Genomic DNA, 27,051 nt, shown 5'->3' on the forward strand with positions numbered 1-27,051 from the left:
GTGTATATAAGCAGATGTATCATCTCTGGTATAATATATTGAACTTTTCATTCGTTTAGAATAATATATTTAAGTATAATTTTTACTGTAACAAAGTAATTATCTATAATGTCTATGAAAAAAAGAAACTTTTTTTTCTTCATTATTTATATACATACATGTTTATAATTAAATCACATTCCTTTCAGTACATTCTATATATCATAAGGGAGCAATATATATATATCATAATGGGAGCAATAAAAATATATAGATTATGGTTTAATTCCTTATAGTCATAAAAATTATTTACATTTATAGAGTATGAAGTGAAATTGAAATCTATACTATAGAATTTCAAATAACCTATACTTGTTACATAGTTTCTTCATAATTTATATAGCTACCAAGACGAAAAATCACCAAATGAGTTTGTTACGATTTTTCTCTTTTTAATTATAGGTGATATACTTGATTCCTCTTTCATGATCCTGCAAATAAAATTAACAATTAATATTGCTGTAAAAATGTATATATACATAGCGACAAATATATGTAATGCGATTTTACTTGTCTTCTTCGTTGTTCGGTTTTATATATTTTCCTACGCCTGATCGATATACTTTTAACACGTCATTCTTTCCTGCTTCATTATCTGATTTATTTTTCGCAGCTTCTTGAGCCAATCGTTCAATTTCGGCTGCACGTTCTGCAGCTAATTGTTCATCTGCTTCTTGAAAAGGATCAACAAACACTTGTGCTTTTTGTATTATTATATCTTCTATTGGTCTGTCTTTGTTATCTACTTCAATTTTTTCAATGGCATTTAACGTTTCTAATCCACCTACTATTTTTCCAAAAACTGTATGTTTGCGATCTAAGTGTCTACACGATCGGAACGTAATGAAACTGTAATTAAATGGAACGGAATTATTAGATTTTAATGAAATTCCATTTGTAAATGTATGTAAACATGAAATACGATATATACAATTGCGATCCATTTGTGTTTGATCCAGCATTTGCCATTGATAAAATTCCTCTTCCTTGATGAACTAAATTTGGTTTGAATTCATCTTCAAATGTTTTACCCCAAATAGATGTTCCTCCATTACCAGTATTTGTAGGATCACCTCCTTGTATCTAAGTAAAATACAATGTTAACATTTTTATTATTTATAAACCTCTTACTCAAAATAGCCATATATTTACCATAAAATTTCGTATGGATCTATGAAACTTTGTTCCATCATAGTAACCATTCTGACAGTGTTTTATAAAATTTTCACAAGTTTTTGGTACAAGATCACAATGCAGTTCTAAATTTAAAGCACCAAAATTCATGACTAATCTTACATATCCTGAAAAAAAAAGAAAAAATGTTTCAGTCGAACAAAATATAAAGATATATATAGTAATAATTGTGTTCATACCTTTCTTTCGAACTCTTTCATATCGTACTAAATCTTCTGCAATAACTGCTGCTTGGTGTGTAGTTTCTGTTGGCATTACTGTTGATGTAAAGCCAGCTGCAACCGCACCAGTGGAGTAATGTGCCTATATTTATAAGTTTCTATTTTCAAATGTTATATTTTATATATATATATATATATATATATATATATATATAACATTTGAAAATATAATATAACTTATATTAATATACAAACCGCATTAAATTTGTCTGCTTTTGGTTTAGAGATTTCTTTTTTAGTCTCAGTCTGTTTATAATCTCTATCTAATTCAGCTAATATTTCTTTAGTTTCCATAGATACAGTTTTCAATTTTGCATTTGGATCATTACGTTCCCTTATCATTTCTAGAATAATTATCAGTATCTATATCATATTTATTCATATTAGTATATATAAAAGTGTTATTGCAATAAATGAAAATTTCTATTTTGAAATGTACTTGTAAGATATTACCTTCATCTTCAAGTTTTATATTATTTTTAATATGGTGGAATGTAGATAAATTGAATTTCATTGCATTGTTTGGATCTTGTACTATGATAATGTCCTTCCTCGTAAAAGGTTGATCGTTTATTAAATCTTTCCAATTACGTGCCTTTATATTCAACTGCTCTATTGCCTAAAAAAATATTGCTATATATCACGAATAAAAGTTTTCTATCTTAATGAACACTTACCTCATATGAAAATACATTTCCAGTTGTTTTGATAGCAACAATATGAGAGTGTTTAGTGAATAATTTGAAAAGAACTGGACAATGATATTGTCCTTCTGAATTCTTATGAAAATTAAGTTTTATTAAAGTTTTTGTGTCTAATGGCTTTCCTGTAACTGGATTATGCTTAAGTTTTTTTATATATTCTAATATTGCTTCTAATTCAAAAATGTTTCCTTGTGGATCACAATAAGGGTGCTGGAAAGGTTGTAAAGTTAAACAACAATGATCATAAGGCAAGCGACGAAATGTTGTATCTTCAGTTGCTTCAGAACTTCCAGACTTTTTTCCACCATATAATGTTGTCCATTCTGTATATGTTAAATACCTGGAAGAATAATAAATACAAACAATTTAATTCGATAAATGCAAAATATAAAATTATAACCTAAATAATATTTTTAAAAATCTTACATCTTATCTTTCTGATGCTGACGTTTACCCATTTTGATTGTGTTATTGATTAGTTATCTTTATAAAAGACTTATAATGATTATATCTATTTAATTCAATAATATTTTTAAATTATTTAATACTTATTTGCACTGACATATACCAAAATAATTGATATGTATTTATACTATAGCATAGTAAACTTCCTTTTCAAGCTTGGCCAACCTGATAAAATAACTATATTATTTTATTACTACATAAAACGTTTGGAATACAAAACTTGAACTTATTTGATACGAATAAAGGCTGAACTTCGCTTTAATGGAAATAAAATTATTGCCCCTTTTATTGCAATTTAATGGTTTTCAATGCATAGAATCCAAAAATGCTAATCTTAATTTATCTAGTAGTAGTTAAGTTATCTAGTAGTAGGAATCTAGTAGTTAAAAAGTTATCCGTATATAAAATTGAGTGTTTTTAGCGTATTTGACAGTTTACATTAACATCATGTTGGCTTCTATCTACAATTCGTCCAATGAGTGGAGTCGCTGGCTGTATCAAATGCAGGTGGATGTTAATCATTTTATGGCGGGATTTTGAATCGTGAGTATTGGAATAGGCAGAGAAGAAATTTCCTCTCCGGATTAGGTTTGGATTATGCCTTATCCTCATACAAATACAAACTAATACTCAACGATATTCAGTTTAATGCTCATTTATGTAGACCAATCGGATTACGAATAGGAGCAATATGGTGCCATACTAACCTCTAAAATACGCTAAAACTGATGAGTTTTACGTAGGTATAACTCTGGAACCGCTGATTTCTTAAAATTAAGACTTGCATTTTTGGATTCTATGCATTGAAAGCTATTGAATAGTAATAAAGAAATATAACAATTTTATATCCATCAAATCGAAATTAAACTTGAATAAATTAAGTTTAAATAGATTAAAGCAGTTGAATAAAAGTCTACAGAGATGTCTAAGGCAATTAAAAAAGGGAAAATGCTCAAGAAAGTACTACCAAAGGTAGAACACCCTTCACCTTTACGGGTAACTATACCCGCAGGAATGGCAAATGCTAAACCACCATTGGGATCACAACTAGGACAGGTTAAAATATTTTATATTTAAAATTTAGGGTATTTTACGACGTCGTAAGTTGACATCGTAATTTATTATGTGCGGTAACTGTACTAAACAATCCAACTGTTTTAAGTTTTATAAAAAATATATAGGTTTTTGATGAAAAATTTACATTATTACTTTTAGAGGAATATTAATGTAGCGAACTTTTGCAAAGATTTTAATACAAAAACTGAGAATATTAAAGAAGGCATACCTTTACCATGTCGTGTTAAAGTCAGATCTGATAGGAGTTATGATTTAGTAATACACAAACCACCAGCAACATATTTCTTGAAACAAGCAGCTGGGATTGAAAAAGGAAAAATAAAAACAGGTAAATGTTATATTGTAAAATATGAATATGTAGATATACATTAAATAAATTATAATATTCTTCAGGGGAAGTAGCAGGAAAAATAACATTTAAACACTTATACGAGATTGCCTGTATTAAATCAGAAGATCCACCTTTGGCATTATTAAGCTTACAACAAATTTGTCAAATGCTTGTTGGTGTAGCTCGATCATGTGGTATTCAAATTGTACATAAATTAGATCCAGAAGAACATGCACAATTTATGAAAGAGAGAAAAGAAAATGTTAAGAAATTCATGGAAGAATTAGAGGCTGCTAGAGAAACCAAAATACTTAGAGCAGTTTAAATTAATGTATTAAGACAAATTTACTGTACATAATTAATAAAAGCAAGGTAGTTTATTTAAATACAATCTAACAAGATATTATATAATCTTTTCCTTTTATATTTATCCCAGTTAATATCTTATATAGATTCGTATAATTTCTAGAAGTAATAGCACATTTCATATGTATATGTATGTAAAGATCTTAAAACCACCTTAAACTTTAAGGATAAAATCTTACATATAGAGTCTTATGATTACATAATATTAAATTCTTTGAACCTCTTAAAAGTAATGTCTATTATAAAAAGAAATACTAGAAATTAGGAAACATGATGACGCGAGTTTACATTTTTTAACAATTTCATAATGATTATACAAATGAATTTCATATAGTTATAATTTACTGCTTATGAAGTACATGTACAATCGGAACTCGAAAAAAATATTTTTCATCTTGTAAACATATTTTTTTTTAAACATTGAAATCATATAAACAAATACAAGAAAATATATGGTAATCTACTCATTAATATACACTATTTAGAATTTTTAATATCTTCTAGACGTACGGAGAATTGTGTAAGAAAAATTTATTTATTATTTATTTGTAAAACAATATTAATTTTTCTTATACTGCGTATGTACATTGCGATGCTGTTCGAAGATGCAGTTTTGAAGATCGAAGAATAATGTATCGATGATGTATCGTTAGCGCGGAATAATCGTTTGACGGTTATTAGCTAACTTCAGAGCGATTTGCTGACGTTCTACTCAAAGATGGCGGTGATGAGTACGCCATGTTTTTTGTGATGTTCGCGCATTAGGCAAATTTTTTGAGAATTGTAATCTGTATGAGCAAAATGGCTGATGATGATCTGTGGTTATTAAAGGAAGACGGTTACTTAAATGTGGATACTGAGTGTAAAAGTATAATTTATCATGCTAATCTAAATGTGTTACTAATTACCACTGGCAGTGCGCAAGTATATGTATTTGATGTCAACTCAGGAGTAATTTTGCAAAAAAGTTCTTTATCCGGTAAGCATTTCGATTCGTTTGTTTCTTATAAAGGAGAATTTCATATCCATGATAAATCATTATATTAAAAATCTTGTAGGTAATTGATTTGTAATATTCAATCACGCCTCATGGTCAAGGTCGTATACGCGTACAAAACGTCAGGCGTGACTCAAACTTGTATAATCTCACAGATTTTAATATGATCAATTTTTATTATTAACTAATCGTTATCATTTGTTTATCACCGTTTGAGATATAACCAAGTTCTTAGAGTCATTTGACTATCTTCTAAACTGTTCCTATTATTACTCCATTTACAATCATGTTTCTTTTTGGGGAAGATGTTTTTGCTATTTGTTGATTGATTAAAGTCTTGTAGTCTTTATAAGAAGTATATCAACTTCTACAATTGTACCAATCATTATGTAATAATAATTTTTGAAAATGTAAATTGTACAAGATATCTATTGATATTTATTTTATAGTGCTATATAAATGTCTTTGTTTTTTGTGTTGTCTTTGTTGATATTTTTAAAGTTCACCTTTGATAAAAAAATAAATTCTGTTTGCTTAATCTTTTTTAATAGATTAAAGTAATTAGATATAATAATTTTTATTTTTACAGGAAAATTAAATGGAAGACTTCAAGGTACATATTTGTCAAATGGTGTAGATAAAATATTATATACAGATGGAAGAGGAATTGGAGTACGTAGTGATTATAATGGTGTACTCTTTTTGGACACTCTTTTACAAACACCTGTTTCAAGAAGTGAAGAAATTGTAAAATTGGAGTTATTGTTTTCTGAAGCTACTTTATTATATCAGTGTCTACGATGTGTAGAGTTACCAGGAATAGATCATGTGCAAGAAGTAAAAGATGAATTAATAAGTAAAACGTTTACAGTAGAAGCAAACCAGAAAAAGGGAATTAAGGCCCAAAAAGTATGTATAACAAATAAATAGATACCAAAAATTTTGAACTACTGAATGAACTAATATTTATTTAAATATTAATTTATCTTGTTCTCAACAGTGGAATACAGTATGTTTGGAACTACCACACAGTTCTCTGAAACTTGTGTGTTCAGGATTAGTAACTGAATTGAAGAGATTAAGCAGATATATTCCGGCATTGCCAATTGCTTCTGCCATTAATGAACGATTAAATGGCCTATTACCAGGTCTGCCATTAGAAGGAGGTCCTGCTGATAAAGCATTAATGTTTAGTGAAGCTACACGTCGAGATACTTTTTCAAAATGGCCACACATGAATTACAAGTATAACACTTAAATCATTGGTTTTTATTGGATAATAATTGAACAGATTTATCATATGTATATTGTTCTTTAGATGGGCTTTACCAGATCAAATGGCTCAGGCTGGTTTTTATCATCAGCCAAATGCAACAGGTGACGATAGGATAATGTGTTTTACATGTAATGTGTGTTTAGTTTGTTGGGAACCAACAGACGAACCTTGGTCAGAACATGAACGTCATTCTCCAGCATGTCCATTTGTCAAAGGAGAATATACACAAAATGTTCCTTTGTCTGTTATCCTTGCTACTGCTCCTGCACGTGAGGCTGGTGATACTGTAGATGTAATTAGCACTACAAATGTCAGTGGCCTTGTAGCTACAGCTTCCAGTGGAGGTTTTATTAATGTCTGGAATGTAACAAATCAATTAAAGGTAATATATAATAATTATAACAATGATAATAGTAACATGTTAATTGATGCTTTTCATGTAAAAGTATTCTCATTTAATGTATTTTTTACAGAGGGAGGTATCATTTTATGTGGCTCCTATAGATCAAGAAATAAATAATAAAGACTCTATTCAGTTTGGTTCCACAAGAAATTTGACATCATATTTAAGGACACTTAATTCAGAAGCAGATTCCCTTTCTGATTTTAAGCATCCAGGTTCTCATAAAGTACAAGTCACAGCATTGTCTGTAGTAGGTTCTCCCGTATCTCAAAACAGTGAAGCAAAAATATCTGGTTCTACGCTTTTACCTGTAGAGACATCAGACTCTAAAATCAGGCCATGTGTAGTGTGTGCTGTTACTGTGACAGTTAGTAATCCATCACAATTAAGGACTTTAGAAAATGTGTGGGCTACTTCAGCAGATCTAGCTTCATCATCTCTCGTTCGTGCAATGAACAGTGTAAATAGTGCTACCAGTGACACTTTAGATATAATGAAGGTAGCAGGTGATAAATACACACCATCAAGATTGCACTATTTAGTATTTTATGATTTTCATCACAAAATTGCAACACAATCAATTAAAGAAGATAATACTAAGGATTCTAAGGCTAAAAAGACATTATCTGGAACAGGCACCAGTGCTAGTTCAAACGGTGAACGTCAAGAAAATTTATATCAAGAATTTTTGGTTGGTAAATTTTTTTATGAAGTTCCAGTAATAGAGGATGTAGATTCAGAGGTAGTTGGTCCACATTTTGATGGTATTTTTCCAACATCTGCTCTTACTGCATCATCTTCCAATGGGATCTACTCAAATCCAATTGGTATCACAGTACCCCCAACATCCAGTTCATTTGATGCCAATTTTAATCCTATAAATGGTCCAGAACATTTTGCATCAACATCTGATCTAACAACTGCGAATAAGAAAAGTTTGGATATTATGAAAATAACAAAGACTGAACCAGTTGTTATAAAGACATTACGTATTGAAGCCCCTGATTTTGTTAAAATTACACACATTGAACCATCTAAAGATGGAAGACATTTGTATGTTGCTATGTGTCCTACAACAGATAACACAGATTCGTTAATTTCAAATAATAATCAGATGGATATCGATGAAGATAGCGAATTTTTCGCACAGAAAGGTTATGTGTATTGGGACCATAATGATACACAGTCTGATAGACTAATAAATGGTAAAATACCTGATGATATAAATAATATAAATACCGTTTTACTTGTGTATGCTTTGGATTTTTCGGGGCAAGTGGTAAAAGTATTTTCTGAACCAGTAGCAAAACGAGAGTTATCTGCAGATGAAGCTCCTGTTGAACATGTGTTTTTACCTCTTCAAGAGAAAAATAAATATACACCATCTGATGAAAATTTTAGTAGAAATTCTACTAGTAATTCAAGTGCATCAGCACCTATAGGACAAGTAGCTCTAGTATGCAGAGATGGTGTTATCAGAGTATTAAATTTAGATTCATTAAAAACTATTACTGAAGCAAGAGTAGAAGGCAAAAAGTTTGTTTCTGCAACTTATTGTACCAGTAAGTTGTAATATTTATTCATATTTCTATTAATAGTTTTTATTTTTGTACAATATAATCTTTCCAGGCTTAGAGAGATTGTGTGCATGTACAAGTGATGGCGCTCTTCACTTTTTTATTACTGCAGATGAAGAAGATTCCATGGAAGACAAAGAGGATATTGAGGATATTAATATGATGACAACTGAAGAAAGTAGTAATAAAAGTACAATTCCTAGCACGTCAACGTCATCTAGTTTTCAGTAAGATTAAAGATGAAATTAAAATAACGATGTAAAAATATTTTAAAACATGAAATATTATATTTTTTTAGAGACCAATTAATTTCGCACAAATTGAATTTCTCGTATTCGGATTTACGTTCTCTTTATGAATTGACACGATTTGATCATCACTCTCCCGCATATGGTGCTACCGTTCCTCCTTGTTGGAATGAAATGATGCAAGCTCAACGACAGCGTCGTCATCCCCAGCATTTTCATCAGTCAGAAGATCAACATCATACCCGTACATGGCGTTTACATAATGAACGGTATGTATAAATATAGATATATACAGATATTTAGAAGGTATAATTTTATTTTATATTTTATCTTTGTTGATTACTTTATAAATTATAGAAATACTTGGGACGAGCACATATTTGAATTGACTCTCCCTCGAAGTGCTGCAGGACGTATTGGTCATGTAGATGTACGGTACAGTTTGCATTCAGTTTGTCAAGAATTGCCATCAATTCAAATTACTTTACTAAAGCAAAATATTAAAAGAATTGGTCATCATGAGCCTTTATTAACTCCTGTGGATGAAAGAATAGATTTTAACATAGGTAATGAACAGAAGGGAGAAAATCCTGTGGTCACAGAGGAGTTTCAGCGGCAACATAATACGGAGATTTTATGTGGACCGATTGATTTACATCGTAGTTTGGACTTATCTTGGCGTTCTGGTTGTGTTACACTGACTAGCCCAAAATTGTTTCGTTCTAAAGCCAGAACGCTTCTTGTTCATATGAAGGCTCTAATCGATCCTACGAAAGATAATGTAAGTACTTATTTAAAGTGCGTATTGAAATTTAAATACAATATACATGATAAATGTCATTTTCCTTTATTTCTAGGCAACGCCAAAATCGAAAACAAACTCATCAGACAACAAACCTCCTACATCTAAAAAGTTGAGGATAGTCGAAGTGCGTCGATTTGTAGAAGGTACAAGTAATAAGAAATTAGACGTTTACATCGGTAGGTACAATTTTTCTTACTGATTTATTATATATATATCAACTCCTGTGATTAATTCCTTTTTCTCCATATTTATTTAAGGTTGTGATTGTATTTATGAAATATCAATTACCGTTCGAACAGTATATCCTACTAATATACCAAATGAAAGGGCGCAGCGATGCGCTATGCTAGAATCTAAAAGTTGCTTTGAAAATTTATTAAGTGTTGCTTGTTTAGAGACGCTTGATAAGTAAGTTTTATAACAATTATAAATGGTATTACTTATATTTATTATACGCATAACGTTATAACACATTGAAATGTTACAGATCGCCTATTGCACAATCACTGGCATTAGATGTTCTTGTATGGATAGCCTCTATCAGATTGACGAGACTTCGTAACAATCAAAATAATATCGAAATAAAAAGTTTCCAGTTGGAAACAATTCGTTCAGTACAAGCACGGCTATCTAATTTATTAAGAACTTGCCTTTTGCATGCTGGTCGAAGTATAGCGCACAAGTGTATAAAATTAATTATGCTTTGTAATATGTAAGTTAACGATGCAATAACTTTTGCGTAAATAATACGTAAAATTTATTCTATAATGCTACAAATTGTTTTCAGTGGTTTTTATAATTTGAATGATCCTCCATCTCAATCTTTCGACGAAGCTTTGGTGTCTGTTTTAGTAATGTTGTTACCATCAATAGTAGAAGTTGAATGGGCTGGTTCGCTACGTTGGCTACAATTATTAATAAATAGAACTTTAATACGAGATAGAAATCACAGTATTGCTCAACAATGTGTTTCTTTAATACAACAAATAGCTGCTGAAATATCGAATCGTGTAAATCCATATCATTTATTACTCGCGACAAGGTATGATTAAATATCTTAATGTAATATGTTTTATTGAAATGATTTAATACAACATCAACAGAAGTTTCCAATTTTTTTATAGATTTGGTTTGTATAATTCTCCATTTGAGACCGAATTGTTCGACTTGGAATCGCCGATGCCTCCCAAATATAGTCCTATACCTCCCACATATGTGTCAGCTGTAGCTAATGAACAGACGGGACCGTCAGCTGCTTCATCAAGTTCCATGTATTCTCAGGATGCTATTGATTTGAGGGACCTACTTACACTGCCTACACATCCAACTAGTGAACTTGTGGTATCTAGCAAGTTGAAGGCTTTATGTGCTAATCATAATATGAAAGGACTTTTAGAGGTGATTTATTGATATTATGAAGAACTAGAATATAGCATATCAATAATATTTGATTACAAAAATGGATAAAAATTGTAAAACCTCAGGTTGAGCCTCTCCACTTCACTTGTCTTGCTGCTTCTGATGGTACCAAGATGGAGAAAATTGACCCATGCATGAATACAAGTAATATTGGAGCACCTCTTTATGATAGCACAGCTACAAATAACAATGGTGTACCTGACATCAAAACCATTCATCACACTTACGTAAGTTCTCGCAATCTATCTACCTTTTTTATATTAATATATCAACAGTTCCTACATCTTTTCTGTTTTCCTTTTTCTATTACACTCTAAATCTAACGATTTCATGGAGCATGCAATTATTTCAAATTTTATGTAAACGTGACAATACTCACATTAGTAAAAACAAACAAACGTTATCTACAAAGCAACATGGTAAAATGAAACAGGGAGTTTACCAATTTCTGCTTTTTAATTAAAAGGGTTAAAGCTGTTACAATCATTTAGCATTGAACATTAAACCTAAATGGTATAGATGTTTTTTCAAATAGAGGAAACATAATCTAGATAGAAATCATTGTACATTGTAGAACTTGGATGCTGGATCGTTAGGAGCAGATGTTCAGGCTAAGCCAACACCTATGTTAAGCGATCTACTTAGTCTATGTACAGGAAGAATGTTAAAGAACCCTGCTCCACAACTGATATTCACACCTGATGATCAATCAGACTGTGATGAAGCTAACGATATGCCTATCAACAGTCAGACATGGCATAATACACAAAATGATATGCCTACTTCACGTATATTAAGTTCTACTGTAACGAAAGAAAAATCGTCTGTACAAAATATCAATACTACTATAAACAAAGTTGAAGACAGCAATTCTAAAAAGGTAGATTACATAGATGAAAAATTGCACTTTTTCTTTCTGTTTCTCAGTTCGACGATTTCCTGTCGTTACCATAAATTTTTATAGCTTTATTAATATGCTGTTTGTAACTGAGTTTATATAATTTCGTTAATTGTCAGATACAAAGCTAGATACATAAATTGCAAATTGCATGACAGCCTTAGGATACCATGCATTTAACATAAATGTCATTTTCATATTATATTATCATATTGCACATTTTCCCATTTATATTTATCTACAAGATTTATAAAACATAGGTGTGATAAAAACGCTATCCAGTTACACAGGTCTTATTGTACTGAATGATTTGTTTTGATTTCCACGCACGAGCAAATATTTTAATGATACGAGGTTGTCTACATCTACTTTCATGATTTAATTTTGCAAGTATAATATCGTTTCCAGTTTTATTTCGCACATACACAAACACACTTACACGCGGGCGCATACACTTTTGCTTTATAGATTTAATTAAATGAGACATGTAGAATTGATTCCTACTTAATGCTTTTAATGTTATATATATAAACGCATATATTCCCTCCTACACCATGAAATTTTGGGTAAGAATATAGGAATAATTTGAATAACAAAATTATTTTTACCATGAAATGTATGGAATGTGGAAGTGAATTGTATAGAGCGATATCTAAAAAAATGATTTTACCCAAATTTCTAATTCTTACAAATATTCAGTCTTAATGTACTGTTTTGTAAGATGAACTGATTTATTTTTGCATTTTCATGTATTTGTTTGAATGATTATGATCCATTTCATAACAAAGTAGAAACGAAGTAGATGTTTAACAATTATCAAAATAAGTATTATTAAAGAACTCTCTTTATTATCTGTATATATTACAGCGAAAAGATGTTACATTCCCATGGGGAAGATTATTGTGTTGGCCACCACAACAGGCACTGGTGGTCGATCGAATGCATTCTGGTGCTCGCCGATTTGTTATTCTCGATTTTGGATCACCTGTATTACTTACGGATTTGATTATTCCTTGCTGCAGTGATTTAGCATCACTGTCTATAGATATATGGACAAAAAAGGAAGAAGTTGATGGTACACGACTCATTGTTGCTGGTGATATTGGAAATAGGTCATTGGTTGTATGTGATCTTCAACCACCACCTGTTTGTAGATATCTAAAGGTATTTAATAATATTCACTATATTTTACTATAATAAAAGAACTTATTCATTTCATTTAGCTTAATTTATTTACTCATTTATATTATAACAAAAAATTGTCTTATTGCTTTCAGATTATAATCATAGGTCGGTATGGAATGTCTCCTACAATGTGTAAAATTCCATTAGGAATTTTCTATGGGCACATGATGGTCTTACCTGGAGAAGATTATGCGGAATTAAATAGTAGTTCAGTAGCTTGCGACAACACCTTTGATTCTAATGTGCAAGCTACTATCAATACGCAGTGCAATATATTGTCAGCTCTTGCAGAAGATGTGCAGTGCAGGTACTTACAATATATTTGTTTGAAAGTATAAATTTTGTTTATTATGTTTTATACAGTTTATGATTAACATTTATTCTCTTATTCTTCTAGATTTAGCCTAGCTACTGAAAAACTAAAAAGCCTATTAGATCCACTGTTGTGTTCAGAAACTACTAATGTTATGCATATGCAACACTATCTTTCTTTTAATAAAGTACCTAATGAAAATAAAGAACAGCCATCTGCAAAAATATTGGCTACTTATCAAGTAAGTTAAATTAAGTATTTTAATATAAAGACTCATTACATGCATAAAAAATGTACATGTTGAATATTATAGGAATGCGTAATGTTTCAACATCAACTAAATGTTGTCCGAGGTGTATGGAGACGATTGGAATCGTGGAAAGGTTCTCGAACCATACCTACAATGTCTTTAGCGAATGCACCTACCGACAAATTGCGAGCCCTTGGAGAAACTTTACTCGATATTCTACTGTTTGCAGTATATGAAATTGGTCCAATACCTAGCGTATGTTTCTTAATTTTTATGTACTATAATTGTATATATGACATTATGATCGTTTAGAATTTTGTATATATATATTTTTTCTTTTTCTTTTAGATACCGTTATCAATATGCGATGTTTTTACACCAACCGTTTGTGAAAAGTTTTTTCATTCGATTTGTGTTGTTACACCAGCTCCGCGTTTACAACTACAAGCGGTTGCACTTCTAACACGTATGGCTGGTCATCAACCTTGGTGGGGAAATTTTTTGTCTAATGTTTTAATTAATCTCTATTCGTCGTCATCTACGCACATATTTCCACAAGACAGGTACGACAATATGTAGTGTTTAGAACTTTTTAATAAAAATTAAAAACGTTATATAAATCGGAAATTCCTTGTTTAATTTTTTAGAGTATTTATTTTGCTAACACTTCTCGGACGTAAATCATTGATTGCTGGCGTCAATAGATCTTCTGTAATAGATGCTATGGTTCGAACGCTAGGCAAATTATTGGCACCATTGTCAAATCCTCAAACATCAGATACAAATCACTTGGACGTAACACTTATTGGCTGGGTACTGCTTTTCCTGTCAGTATGTTTGGATACTATAGCGATACCACCTACTTGCTTGGAAGAGAATAATGAAAAAACTAAAGAACAAGGTACTACATATACGCGTGAATATTTCATATAGATGGTAGTACCAACATTTTAAATGTTGATTATCATAAAAATTCGTTTACAAGGTTTATCATCTCGCTGGGAATTTATTCAAGGAGAATCTGCAATGCAGAGGAAATATGGTAATGCCAATCGTTCTCTAACTTTTAGTTATCGTAAAAAATTACAGAAACATATAATGCATCACAAGCAACAACTTCAAGAGTTAGAGCAAGCAAAAAAAGTGTTCCATACGTCATCGCAGGTATGAAAGTACTCTCATCTTATAGTAATAAATATAGTAAGCATTTAAAGAATTAATATGTTGTATGAATTTTAAAGGGGTGGACTAATCTTTCACATACTGCTTCATTGTGTAGTAAAATGAAAGCAACATTAAAATCGCAGGAGCAGTTTTTTAAGAAAACATTAAGACAAAATTCTGCCAAGCATTTCAAAGATATTCTTAGTATTCGCAAAAGTGATACACAACATACTTCCCGTAGTTTACAATCACAAGCAAACGCAAGGTTTGTAATGGAAATTTATATAACAGTTTCATCTATCTCTTTTTAAGATTTTATAATAACTTAAATGTATTATATAAGTTCCAGTAAATCGGAAACAACGGACGCGGATGTTGAATATATATCCAACTTATCACATCAACATGTTTTGCCTGTTGCACGTGGGCTCATTGCTCTTATTTTATATAATTCTGCTAATGTGGATATGTTCCTATTAGCTTGCAAGGTAAGGAAATTCAAAAATATGATATGTATTTGTCGAGTTTTTGTTTTGTTTCCTTTTTTCTTTTTTGATGTAAAAAGTACTATAAATTTTATCTTCATTATATATTATTTATTTATAAACGAAATATAACTGATAAAATTAGTTCATTAATGCTCTATTTGTACCAATGCTTAGTACTATGATTTACAATCAAAACATTACTAGCTTGTAGATATAGTTGATAATTTTTAATATATAATAAGCTTTATGCTTTTTATGGGGCAACTGTTTGAATTATTGTATCATGTACCATATAGGTAGTCGCTAGGCTAGTGATATCTACACGTCCTGCAATTAGCTTGTGTGAGCTTATGAGTGAAGAACAGCTCCTAAAATTAGTCAGATTGGCAACGGGTACTTCTGACGCGGCCTGGTCTTCGCATGCAGTTTCGTGCCTTTTGCAGGATTTATTAGAAGGTATAATACAGTTTTTATTGCATTACTACTCTGAAATACGATTGTAATATCTATTATTTATATGTATTTTTCTTTTTGGTCTTCATTAATCATTTTGCAGGTGGAAAATTAATTCCAAAAACGTGTTCTACTCATGAAGGAAGTCCTTCCGAGGAAAACTTCGAATCTCTTGTTACGGAAAAGAGTCGAACACCAGAAGAAGAATATGTTAGTGCTGCTGAAACAAGTAATACTACTGTTCCACTTGGTAATGATGAAGGATTTGCGGAAGGTGAAGGAGAAGAAGATGCTCAAGATGGTATAATGGTGATGTCTGCAGCTGCATCAACATCAAAGTCCAATGGATTTTTGCCTTCCCTTTTAGAGTCTGATGACAGTGAATTTGAAGATTTCTTAGATGATATTTTAGAACGTGGTAGAAATACGTTGAAGAAAGGTCATCCATTACCTAAGAATGTAGACATATCTGGGTATGTAATATATATGTAAATACTTGAATATAATCCAACTGTTCGAAATATTAAATTAACTGAAAATTTTTATAGGATTTCTTTGGCAATGGATGCAAGATTGGAATATGGGGTGGAAATGGGAATAGAGTTATCACTAAGGATATTGTCTATGTTCAGCATGTATAATTTACCTTATAGTATAAGTACCACAATACATGTAAGTTGGTGATGTTTAATTTATATTTATTTCTAGCATAATTTGGATAAAATTTATTTTTATTTTCTTATATAAAAGGTTCCACCAGAGTCAAGTCGATATCCTCAACAATCAACTTCCAAAGCAGAACCTAACTGGAATGAGAGAAGTCAAGACATTTGGAACTCGCCTGACACAACTTTTTCGAGTTTAATAATGTTAACGAGATGTTTTGACAAAATATTCGCGGAATTATATTTACAGGTAATATTAATTAAGCAGCAACGCTACTACTCATATAATATCCACTACTTATACCCAGTGAACTAAAGGGTAAACTAAAAATTATTTCTATTTCGCAACAGAGCGTGGAAACAAATCTGGAACTTATCCTTCAACTTTGGCTAACATTGAATTTAGATGCTTCTACAGAACAATCAAATTCCCCAAATCAATTTGATCCTTCACTTACACCTGTTATACCTTTAAGTTCAACAGCTATTTCAAATCTTATATCTGCATTATCTTGGTAAATACAAAATTCATTTTAACAATAATCATTTTTTATTTGAAGTTTTCAGTAATAAAAATCAATTTGTAGGCATCCAGGAGTTTCTTTACGAGCCTGGTGTCTCGCTCTCCAATGTTTGACTCTGGCAAATAATCAACCATTACAGACAAATCCTGCAGAAGCTGCAAATAGTAGACAACCACTAGAGGGTCTTCTGGGTGGTATGGCCGGATGTATTGTAAAAGAACGTAACATGGGCCCTATGCTTTTGCGTTTACTTTCTGGAAGCGGATTAAATGTTAACGCTATGGACAAACAATATATTATGGTATGTTGATATGCCTTCTCAAATATTAGATACTTTGCAATATTCTGTAATTTCGTATTTCAATATATGATTTTTAGGCTGGACCTACTGTTTGCCAAGCACTACAATATTTTTTAGTTAGATTAAAAATGAGATGCGACGTGATTACGCCTGGCAGTACTTTAGGGAATGCATTAAAGGAACTCTTGCTATGGGTAGTATATCAACTTGTACAACCTGGTGGAGCTCTGTCTACAAGAAGAGGACCCTTAGACGCACAGTACAAACTTATAACATCCTTAACAAATCTAAATTTTACCAACACAGATTTAGGAACTGCAATGAGTATAACAGAATGCGTTGGAGTGCTAGTTTCTACTTATGTTAGGGGTTCTGAAGGTACTTTTATGAACCAATATAAAGTATCATATTACTGAATTGTCATATAGTTCCATTTTCCATTTTCCCGTTTTATAACAGTTGGAGCTCAATGTGGTGGCACTGGTGATTTAGCAAATTCATCTGGAGGATTTGGAAGTTTATTTGCTTGTGTATTCGGTGGAGATACCAGACAAGATCATCCTACATCATGGGATACTTTAGTCGTAGCTCTTATTAAATTAGTATACCGACTTATTCAAACACCTTTACCAGAGGTACACATTATTGTTTAAAATGTTTCATATCGAATAGATATTTAGAATTTATTTTCATATTACAATATTTTATATTTCCAGCCCTGCCCAGGTCGATCTGACGGCCCAATAAGAATCGATCTATGTGAAACAAATTTCGATGCAAATATTGATATCAATGATACTCAAATGAAAGTAAATATTTCACAAACGGATGAAAGTAAAGTTGCAGAACAACAGTCTTCATCACGCTTACAACAATGTACATCTAATAAACCTCGTGTACGATGTGTTGCAGATACGGGTATGTATCAAAATGCAATAAGTTTGTTCTAATCAAATATTAATTAATGAAATGTTATGATTTTCAGTTTTGCAACATGAACCTACCATGATGCGTTTGCTAGGAGCTCTAGGCCATAGTACCGGTTCATCTCTAGCTATGCTTTTAGGTGAAAGTGCTGGTGCAGGAACAGCAACTGAACTTGGTGATCCCGCTTCGATACCAGACGCTACATTTCAACTTTTGACTACTCTTACTAAAAAAGCAAGCAATCGCTCTTTAGTTCTCAATCCACTTTATCAATACCTTTCCTCTTGTAAGTCATATTATTTTCAGGAATTTCAATTTCTGGAGGAACATGTTTTCATATTTAATATGTTATATTTTTGCAGCATGTGAACAAAGAGAATTAAATCGACAGTTGGGTGTTATGCAATTGTCAGAGCCTCTTCTTTGGTATATCTTAAGGGTTTTGGACAATGAAGTATCATTGGCAATGTTTACAGCGATGGGTGGAGTGAAAGTACTTTGTGAAAATTTAGTAAAATCAAGTAACAGTGGCAACACTAACTCTGCTTCGCCTGATGTGATTGCATTAGTAATGGAACATCTTTCGAATGTTCCTAATGTGTTACCAGTAGCGTCTTCAAGTAGCAAAAAGTCCATGAATACTCTAGAGACTTATGAAGATGGATTATTAAACTTTGCTCCTTTGGGTATTATATCTTGGTTTAATCCTGCTGCACAACCGGCAGATGTTCTCATACAAAATTCCACGCCACATAAGCGAGCCAGGACAGCTGCATGGTTATATCACTGTTTCCCTGATGAGGCATGGGTTGATCTTGCGATCACTTTACCTTGTGCTATATTATTGAGAAAAGTGGAACTTCAACCGCATCTTACGTCTTTAGCTAGTAAGATATATAAACACAATATTAATGGACAGTACATGCTATATTTTGATATTATAATATTACTATCTTATAGCGTGTCCGTCGGCTGTGGCTATCGAAGTTTCGAGAGAAAGTAACAGTCCTCTAACACCTGTTTGTCCACCGATGCCTACGGCAGGCTTGACATTTATTCGTATCACTTTATCTCAGCCAGAAGTAGCAACATCTGTACTCGTACGACTATACAAGCCGCGCGACTCAAGAAATATAAGTTTAAGTCAGATTAGATTATTAGGTACCACAGCATTCGGTGAAATAAAAACGAATCACGATACAATAGACGAAGAACAACTTACCAAGACAAGGTAATTATTTACTGATTGCCTAAATCGTACATTTATTGATATAATTTTCAATCGTATTCACTGTGAAGCGAACACTTCTATGATTTCATCAGTCCAAATACAATTTTACGTATCAATTTAACGTATCTGTCTAGCTTGGGTTGGTTGCGATTGTTGCATCAATGTCTATCCGTAAGCACGTTGAACAGCAATCTTGCTGTTAAAGTGCTTAATTCTGCGGCTTCAGTTGAAGGACTGGTTGAGGCATGTTGTAATCTTCTGTTACTCCCAGCACCATCTCTTTTTACTCCCAATCTGGAGAGGGTTCTTTTGCAACTAGGCTTACATTCTCGAGAGCTTGGACTTCGACTCATTGGTCTTTTACTCAACAACAGGTCTACTTCTTTCTTTCAAGGTACTGCTTTTCTTGGGAATCGATTCTATTCTTTTTTTTTCAAGTGTATTTTTCTGAATACATGAATTGAAATCGAACCGGTTGGTATTTTACAGGTGCCACAACTACACAAGAAACATCAACTGTCCAATTGGTTGTAGAATTATTGCAGCAACTATGTTCCATTCAAGATTCTTGCACGGAAGCTCGTATGACAGCGGTGTTATCGTGGCTCCATGCATCAGCAGTAAATGGAATTTCTCGGCCCAGTAATGGTCCTAATGCTATTAATCCGCCTGCTGTATATATTCATTGTGTGTCTTCTATTATATGGGAAGCACATCAACAGCAAAATCTTAATTATGATTTACAGGCTTTATTGACCGACGAACTTTTTAAGTAAGTTGTATTCTCGATATATTTAATTTTTTTTCCATTTGATAGTTTTTAATATAAGCTATCTTTTCAATTAGTGCTTTGTATCAGTGGACTTTGGTTTTGGGAACGAGTTCTGCCTTAAAACAGGCGATTGATTCTGCTCTTTGTGCGTTTTGCTACGTGAGACCCTCACTATTCCCTTTGCTTCTTCAAAGAGTACGAATTTTGGTACCTAATATGGCAACAGATCATTCTGCATCTATATCGGATGATCGTAAGGAAAGAGAGAGTCAAACAGATGATAGGAAGAGTGAATTTAATGGCGAAGAATGGTACTATCGTTATGTGTTATCAGAATATAAACGATTAAATTTAACAGAAGGGCAGTTGCTTACTGTAGCTGCAGCCGCTCGGTCTCCACCAGGTATTCAACAATTGATTGATTCTGGACTTCCTGCTTCGTTGACAATGTTAATTATCGGTGAGAGATTATTTTGTGAGATTATTATTCTAGAATTGGACAAATTTCTAAAGGGCGATACTTCTATGTAGATTTTTGTAATCTGGAAAGTTCACGACCAGAGCAACCGCAAAGTAGACGAATATCAACGAAGGGTAGCTGTCAAAGTAACTTAGGAAGTTTAACTGATAATGATAAAGCTGGTGAAAGTTCCATGGATACAAATAATTATGTTGGTAAGTGTGTTATTTGGAAAAGTTGTAATTTTTACAATCTAATAACTTTTTTTTTACAATCTTTATAAACGGTATTATGATGATCATTATTTAGGTGAGTTGTGTATGACAGAACCGGAAAGTATAGCAATGGTGTTAGAATTTTTGACCCTTGTCTGCTCGGAAGGTAGAATGCGTGATTGGCTTGGTAAAGAAGGACGTGGATTTTGGTTACCCCTTCTTTCACTTCTCAGTAATCGACCCGTAGAAAATCCATCTTTATCCTCTTTGAGGTAGTTATACACACTTCATTTATGGTACAAATATAAAAGAAAATTTGATACTAAAAAGATTTTTATTTTACAGATGTTCTAAAACAAGTATATCATATGCATCATTAGAAAGTGCAATGATTAAATTTTTATCTAGGTGTTGTTGGTGTCATCTTGAAAATCAAAAGTTATTAGCCGAGTTATTAACCGACGTTATTTCTCAACAACGAACAACTTCCAGTAAGAGACGATTATTTTTAATTTAGTTTAGATTTATTTTATTTCATGTAGTATACAACATTTTTGTCGGACAGATGTGCGCTATCTTCATGGAATTTCGGGTTTCACGAGACGACTGATTTTGCAATTATTATTGGAAGGTGAAAAGGTATTAGTGTCTGTAACTTCCGATGCACCGATGAAAGTTTCAAATACAGCAGTCAATTATAGCATGTTGGCTATGCCACCGCATCCAGCTCATCCGCTCGGTCATTATCATCAATTACTGTACATGTCTACTCAATCAACTGTTGCGGATATATTACAACAAGTCTCTGGTGAGTTAAGTTTCAGTATTCTTTTCTTCAATTAGTAATAATCATATGCTCAATATGGTTCTAATAAAATTTGGAATGTTTTTCAAAGGTACATGGCTTTTTTTATTGTTGCCAAATACATATAAGGGCAATGAAACTGGAACGAATAATAATCGATCTAGAGAGCTTTGGGAATCTGGTATGGCTTTCATAGTAGATACTCTTAGCGTAGCTGCGGGAAATACAGCGAAAGACAAGAGGGCTAAAGAGGCATCTAACAGATCACAAGCTCGTGGTCCTGTTATAAGAAAGTCGCGAATAAATTCTGGCAAGTCATTCGTTATTTATGATATATTATAATATATGACATATGAGCAAATTTTAATTATTCTACTTGAAATTTCGTATTAATAGACGGAGCGGCTAGTACGAGCAAAACATCGACTAATAATGTTCAGCAGAATTCTACCAATCCTACTAATCAACAATATTTGATACATTCATCACGTCCAAATACTCCTTTACCACCGCAGTTGACCATTGCTCAGCTTTTGGCTATTGCCGAAGATAGCGGAATATCTTTATCAGAACCTTGTTTGCATCTTATATTGCGTCAACGTAATAAAGATTCAAAAGGTATGTATTAAGTGAAAGTCATTAGTTTGGAGGAATGTTTATAGATAACTGTTCTCTTATCTTCCAGATGACATAACGAAACAAAACGACAGCGAGTTATTAAATTATAGAAGCATAGAAAGTTCATTAGGAGTGTTCAGCGCAGGTGGTGGTTTAGCGGTGTTAGCTCGACATTTACCGCTTGTGTATCCGGATTCTAGACCACCACCCGTCCCGTTACCTTCGCCAGAACAAACATACGAGGAGTGGGTCAAATTAGGAATCAGCGACGATGCTTGTGAAGTCGTGGAAGAAAGTGGAAATAACTCTTCTTCATGGGCATCATCACCGGCTGCTTACGTGCCACCACATTCCCTTGCTGCTTTTGGTTTGTTCCTCAGACTTCCAGGTTATGCGGAAGTACTATTAAGAGACCGAAAACGAGCACAGTGTTTGTTACGTCTTGCATTAGGCGTTTCGGACGATGGCGAAGGTGGAGACGTTTTAACGTCACCGTTGGCTGCGTTGTTACCAACCTTGCCATTCCAAGTGTTAAAGCAATTACTTGATGCTACACCTGCGACCACAGACGATGGTCTTCTTTTACGTAAAACAACCATCGAAGTGGGTGCTATGCTTCTGTTGTTGAATTGTTTAGCCGTATTTACCCACCAAACGAACCAGAACGAAAATTCGGAGCAGAAAGTAGTTGGCAACCAGGGTGAAGCAGGACGTAGCGACGATAATTCGCATTTGTACTGGGCGAAAGGTACAGGGTTTGGTACCGGGTCTACACAACAATCGTGGAATGTCGAACAAGCTTTGATGCGACAGAGATCCGAAGAAGAGCACGTTACAGTATTACTGCAAGTTTTAGCAAGTTACATTGGCTCCGGTGGACAAACACAAAGAGAACTGCCAGCATCTTTTCCCGATCTACTAGCCCGATCCTGTTTACTTCCAGCCCTATCTTCGTATTTGAGAAACGATTCGGTGTTAGACATGGCGAGGCACATTCCTTTGTATCGAGCAGTATTGCAACTGCTCAGAGCTATGGCTTTATCGAATCAATTAGTTCCGCTTTTATTACCTAGAGGCGGAAAGTCTGGCGATCCATCCGTTGTATCACTTTTATCCGGTATGAGAGTTTGCGTGGATACGTACGTTCACAAGATTAATCGCACTAGGAGTAATAAGTCGAAGACGTTATTCAAGTATCCTGACGATACTGAGCAAGACGAAGGTCTAGCGACATTGATCCCTGATATTCAAGAGAGTGCTACTATAGTGCAAAATGCTACCTCTAGATTGTCAGGAATCGAAGAAGAACTACCTGGTCCAAGTCCCACAGCTCCAGAATTACCTCTGCTTTCTATCGAACAACGATACATAGAAGTTATGAAAAATTTACAATTTGGTAAGAAAATGTGTTTCTTTTAGATCTTATCATTTTTTATATACATATATTATTTTATGTTAATATATTACTTACAATTGTAGATACATATGAGATGATTACTGAAAATCCAGAAGCTGGTGGATATAAGTTTGCTGTTTCATATCATTTTGAATCCACTATGAGAGCAGCTGGCGAAAGAAGTCACCCCATGAGGGTCAAGAGATTAGCTCAAGAAGCTGTCACACTTTCTACGGCGCTACCTTTGTCGTACAGTAGTAGTGTTTTCGTTAGGTGCGACACAGATAGATTAGACGTAATGAAGGTAACTACATGAATGAATGAGACAAATAACTAACGTAACATAATTATTAATTATACTTTGTATTGTGAACATTGAAATTCTTTTTTTAGGTACTCATAACAGGGCCGGAGGAAACACCATATGCCAACGGGTGTTTCGAGTTTGACGTGTACTTTCCTCCGGATTATCCTAACAGTCCGATGTTAATAAACTTAGAAACTACAGGTCGTCATACCGTACGATTTAACCCAAATTTGTACAACGATGGAAAAGTCTGCTTGAGTGTATTGAATACTTGGCACGGTCGTCCTGAAGAAAAATGGAATGCGCATACTAGTAGTTTCCTGCAGGTAAGTGTTAATATTAATAAAGCGTAGATCAAGTTTGCGTTTTGGATCACTAACTAACTAAATGTTAAAACAGGTCTTAGTATCAATACAATCGCTGATTTTGGTATCAGAACCTTATTTCAACGAACCAGGATACGAACGATCACGAGGTACGGCGAGTGGGGCACAATCTAGTCTGGAGTACAATGTGAACATTTGTCAGGCTACTGCTAAGTGGGCGATGCTTGATCAAATACGTAATCCATGTCCTTGTTTCAAAGAGGTAATTACATTTGGATATTCGCATATTATGCAAAAACTGGATTCTTACATTCGTGTTTGGCGACTATAGGTTATACACACTCACTTTTGGATAAAAAGGCACGAAATTGTTGCACAACTAGAAGGATGGATAAGGGATATGGAATTATACGGATCAGATCGCAGGATTGGCCGCACTCTTTCTTTGAACGCATTAGCTTTAAGGGTAATTAATTAGTTTTACATATGCTATTATTTCAACTTAGGTATGTTAGGATAACGTGTTGCAATCTTATTTTATACTATCTTACAGAGACATTACAGTTTGTTGAGAGAAGAACTGAGTAAACTGCCAACTCCTGAAGGTTTAGAGGATTTGGTGGAACCACTCGCGTCACCAGACTTGCCGATCGAACTTACCAGCACTCCTGGCACCCCGTGTTTGGACACGCCATCAGCGACAATGCTACCTCCAACCAGCACGCCAATTACTAACTCTGTCGATACTATTAACAATGCCAGTGCTAGTAATCACGTACACCACGACATCGACACGGACGTTGAGATGGAGAAGATGGTTTCAAAAGTGTGTGAATAGCTAAAGGATGTTAATAGACATTGTTGGACATTTTAAAAAGTCTATATTGTTTGTGTTATGACGGACAAATAACGGACGGACCGAAGATGAAAGGAAATCCTAGTACATGGGCAAATTTCAGTTTATTGACGGATGATTAGGTGAATGAAAGATTATTGTATCTTTTCGTTGAACACATGACGATATCGATAAAATGAAAATCCGAGAAACGAAGGGAATAAATGTATGCGTGCGTGTATGAGATACATATTGATGAGAGGTACGGTAAAAAAGTAAAAATGCGCGAGAGACAACGAGACGAAAGAACCGGTAAAGTAGAATGGATACGAAGAATGAGTGTGGAGGAATGAAAGAAATGAATGGGTAGGCTGAATCGATAAGAAAGGAAAAGGAATATCTAGTGATTATAAAATCTAGTATGAATGTGACAAACTCGTACGTAGTAGGTACTCTCTGTGGCAACTGCTATGCTATATGTACGCTGCATTCTACTACTTCGTATTATCATAAGTAACAACTGTTATTCGATATTTATTATACGTGTTCCTCGTTTACGTAGCCGGTAATCCCCCCTCCCCGCTCACCCCAATAGCAATGCGACTGACTTTAAACGACATGTGTTCCAGCAAAATGAGACGATGTTGATAATGAACGCAAAACAATACGAAACAATGATATGAACTTTATTTAGCGAAAAACAGCGTAACAGTCACTCGTAAATATGAGTGGAATATGTACCTATACGACGTAATTTTATGCGAATCGCTTTTCCGTTATATAACATTTCGTTTCGTTCCTCGTTGCTATTCACTGTATTTTTTCCTTGCAAAATCGTCTCAATCGTTTAGCTCAGCGTCGCATTGCCCCCGATTTACGAGTAGAAAACAATGCGGAAAATTGCTCTATAACGCATCATGCAGTTAGCACTTGATACGTGTGCGCAGTGTGATTTAATATTTATCGTGCCTGTATTGATTACGGTCCGTATTGTATTTTTTACCGGAAATAATAGTATGACGTGTTCGGCTTAAAAACGATTGCATATTTTTCAATACCGAATTCCTTTCGACGACTTCATCGAAAAAACAAGAAGACCAGATTTATATCGAACAGCCTTCATTTTAAAAAGAATTGAGATCTGCATATCGAGCGACGATACATTTTTTTTCTCTTTCAAGCATTCTTTTATCTTTTCCTTTGTATTGTCCTTTTCCATTTCCTTTTTCTATTTTAGAAGATTTCAATGTATCAAACCGATTGAGAGCGAAGAGAACGGAAGAAAAGATGGTATTAAATCCAGTAATTTTCCATAAATTAAAGAGGGCAAACTACGGACATTCGAATAACTTGAAATACCGTTGCATTTGATATAATTAAGAAAAAAAAAAGAAGGAAAAAAAGAAACCGACGATTATAACCGGCATTATCGAAGACGCAGTAATCCCCCAAGCTGTCGCGATTCAAAACGCGATCTCGCTTGGATTCCTGCTCGTATAGTATTGTCCCATTTCTCTTATCAGCGAATAATTACGGTTAGTTGTAAAATTACTGGTCGAATTACAGCGCCAGTACCGATGATCGTTCTATCTGTAAATAATCGTCACACGAATAATCGCATTAAAAGTAAATGTTTGTAATTCCTAAGTAACTGGATAAAATGCTCCATTGTAACGTATACTATTGCATGGATTCCTAAGCAATGAACGAAGCGAAACAAAACACGTCAGATGATGATGTACCCGACAAGACAACGTGTTAATAGTTATTTATAATAAACGATTATTATCACGCTA

At 33.4% G+C, this 27,051-nt stretch overlaps 3 protein-coding genes across 4 annotated transcripts; 2 read left to right on the forward strand and 1 right to left on the reverse strand.

Moving 5' to 3' along the window:
* Positions 1–248: 248 nt before the first annotated feature.
* Positions 249–2,754, reverse strand: LOC117157536 (RING-type E3 ubiquitin-protein ligase PPIL2). Its single transcript, XM_033335617.2, has 9 exons — positions 2,585–2,754; positions 2,132–2,498; positions 1,908–2,073; positions 1,650–1,798; positions 1,413–1,536; positions 1,192–1,340; positions 971–1,122; positions 550–888; positions 249–470 (listed from the first exon to the last, which is right to left on the reverse strand). Exons 1-9 carry the CDS (start codon positions 2,614–2,616, stop codon positions 383–385), a joined length of 1,566 nt encoding a protein of 521 aa, XP_033191508.1. The 5' UTR covers positions 2,617–2,754; the 3' UTR covers positions 249–382.
* A 382-nt stretch (positions 2,755–3,136) lies between these two features.
* Positions 3,137–4,422, forward strand: mRpL11 (mitochondrial ribosomal protein L11). Its single transcript, XM_033335619.2, has 3 exons — positions 3,137–3,679; positions 3,839–4,028; positions 4,094–4,422. Exons 1-3 carry the CDS (start codon positions 3,545–3,547, stop codon positions 4,354–4,356), a joined length of 588 nt encoding a protein of 195 aa, XP_033191510.1. The 5' UTR covers positions 3,137–3,544; the 3' UTR covers positions 4,357–4,422.
* A 702-nt stretch (positions 4,423–5,124) lies between these two features.
* Bruce (BIR repeat containing ubiquitin-conjugating enzyme) lies at positions 5,125–27,051 on the forward strand. 2 transcript variants are annotated; one of them, XM_033335602.2, is made up of 51 exons: positions 5,125–5,376; positions 5,984–6,303; positions 6,395–6,639; positions 6,713–7,052; positions 7,144–8,635; positions 8,703–8,877; positions 8,949–9,167; positions 9,256–9,679; positions 9,756–9,879; positions 9,961–10,111; positions 10,191–10,415; positions 10,491–10,745; positions 10,828–11,101; positions 11,188–11,349; positions 11,697–12,002; positions 12,888–13,184; positions 13,298–13,512; positions 13,603–13,759; positions 13,832–14,023; positions 14,117–14,331; positions 14,416–14,669; positions 14,754–14,932; positions 15,010–15,197; positions 15,276–15,420; positions 15,717–15,876; positions 15,977–16,346; positions 16,422–16,545; positions 16,624–16,788; positions 16,890–17,053; positions 17,126–17,363; positions 17,441–17,741; positions 17,823–17,998; positions 18,080–18,281; positions 18,349–18,576; positions 18,653–19,177; positions 19,251–19,521; positions 19,656–19,915; positions 20,011–20,293; positions 20,368–20,753; positions 20,825–20,968; positions 21,063–21,240; positions 21,314–21,459; positions 21,534–21,776; positions 21,865–22,083; positions 22,170–22,391; positions 22,459–23,787; positions 23,871–24,091; positions 24,181–24,420; positions 24,494–24,682; positions 24,752–24,886; positions 24,974–27,051. In XM_033335602.2, exons 1-51 carry the CDS (start codon positions 5,190–5,192, stop codon positions 25,256–25,258), a joined length of 14,145 nt encoding a protein of 4,714 aa, XP_033191493.1. In that variant the 5' UTR covers positions 5,125–5,189; the 3' UTR covers positions 25,259–27,051. The 2 variants fall into 2 exon arrangements, with proteins under 2 accessions (XP_033191493.1, XP_033191494.1); XM_033335603.2 differs by lacking the exon at positions 11,697–12,002.

Source organism: Bombus vancouverensis, chromosome 14 (assembly GCF_051014615.1).
Source record: "Bombus vancouverensis nearcticus chromosome 14, iyBomVanc1_principal, whole genome shotgun sequence".
Lineage (NCBI taxonomy): Eukaryota > Metazoa > Arthropoda > Insecta > Hymenoptera > Apidae > Bombus > Bombus vancouverensis.

What these genes read in the sequence shown, in the direction of transcription:
- LOC117157536 (XM_033335617.2), bottom strand. Translation starts at nt 2,616, where the DNA reads ATGGGTAAACGTCAGCATCAGAAAGATAAGAT. An exon ending in GATCCATACGAAATTTTATG is followed by an intron (nt 1,123 to 1,191) that starts GTAAATATATGG and finishes TATTTTACTTAG; the next exon opens with ATACAAGGAGGTGATCCTAC. An exon ending in CCGAACAACGAAGAAGACAA is followed by an intron (nt 471 to 549) that starts GTAAAATCGCAT and finishes TTTTATTTGCAG; the next exon opens with GATCATGAAAGAGGAATCAA.
- Bruce (XM_033335602.2), top strand. Translation starts at nt 5,190, where the DNA reads ATGAGCAAAATGGCTGATGATGATCTGTGGTTATTAAAGGAAGACGGT. An exon ending in CTGTTTGTAGATATCTAAAG is followed by an intron (nt 13,185 to 13,297) that starts GTATTTAATAAT and finishes TATTGCTTTCAG; the next exon opens with ATTATAATCATAGGTCGGTA. An exon ending in GTTGACAATGTTAATTATCG is followed by an intron (nt 20,754 to 20,824) that starts GTGAGAGATTAT and finishes ACTTCTATGTAG; the next exon opens with ATTTTTGTAATCTGGAAAGT.
- mRpL11 (XM_033335619.2), top strand. Translation starts at nt 3,545, where the DNA reads ATGTCTAAGGCAATTAAAAAAGGGAAAATGCTCAAGAAAGTACTACCA. An exon ending in TGGGATCACAACTAGGACAG is followed by an intron (nt 3,680 to 3,838) that starts GTTAAAATATTT and finishes TATTACTTTTAG; the next exon opens with AGGAATATTAATGTAGCGAA. An exon ending in AAAAGGAAAAATAAAAACAG is followed by an intron (nt 4,029 to 4,093) that starts GTAAATGTTATA and finishes AATATTCTTCAG; the next exon opens with GGGAAGTAGCAGGAAAAATA.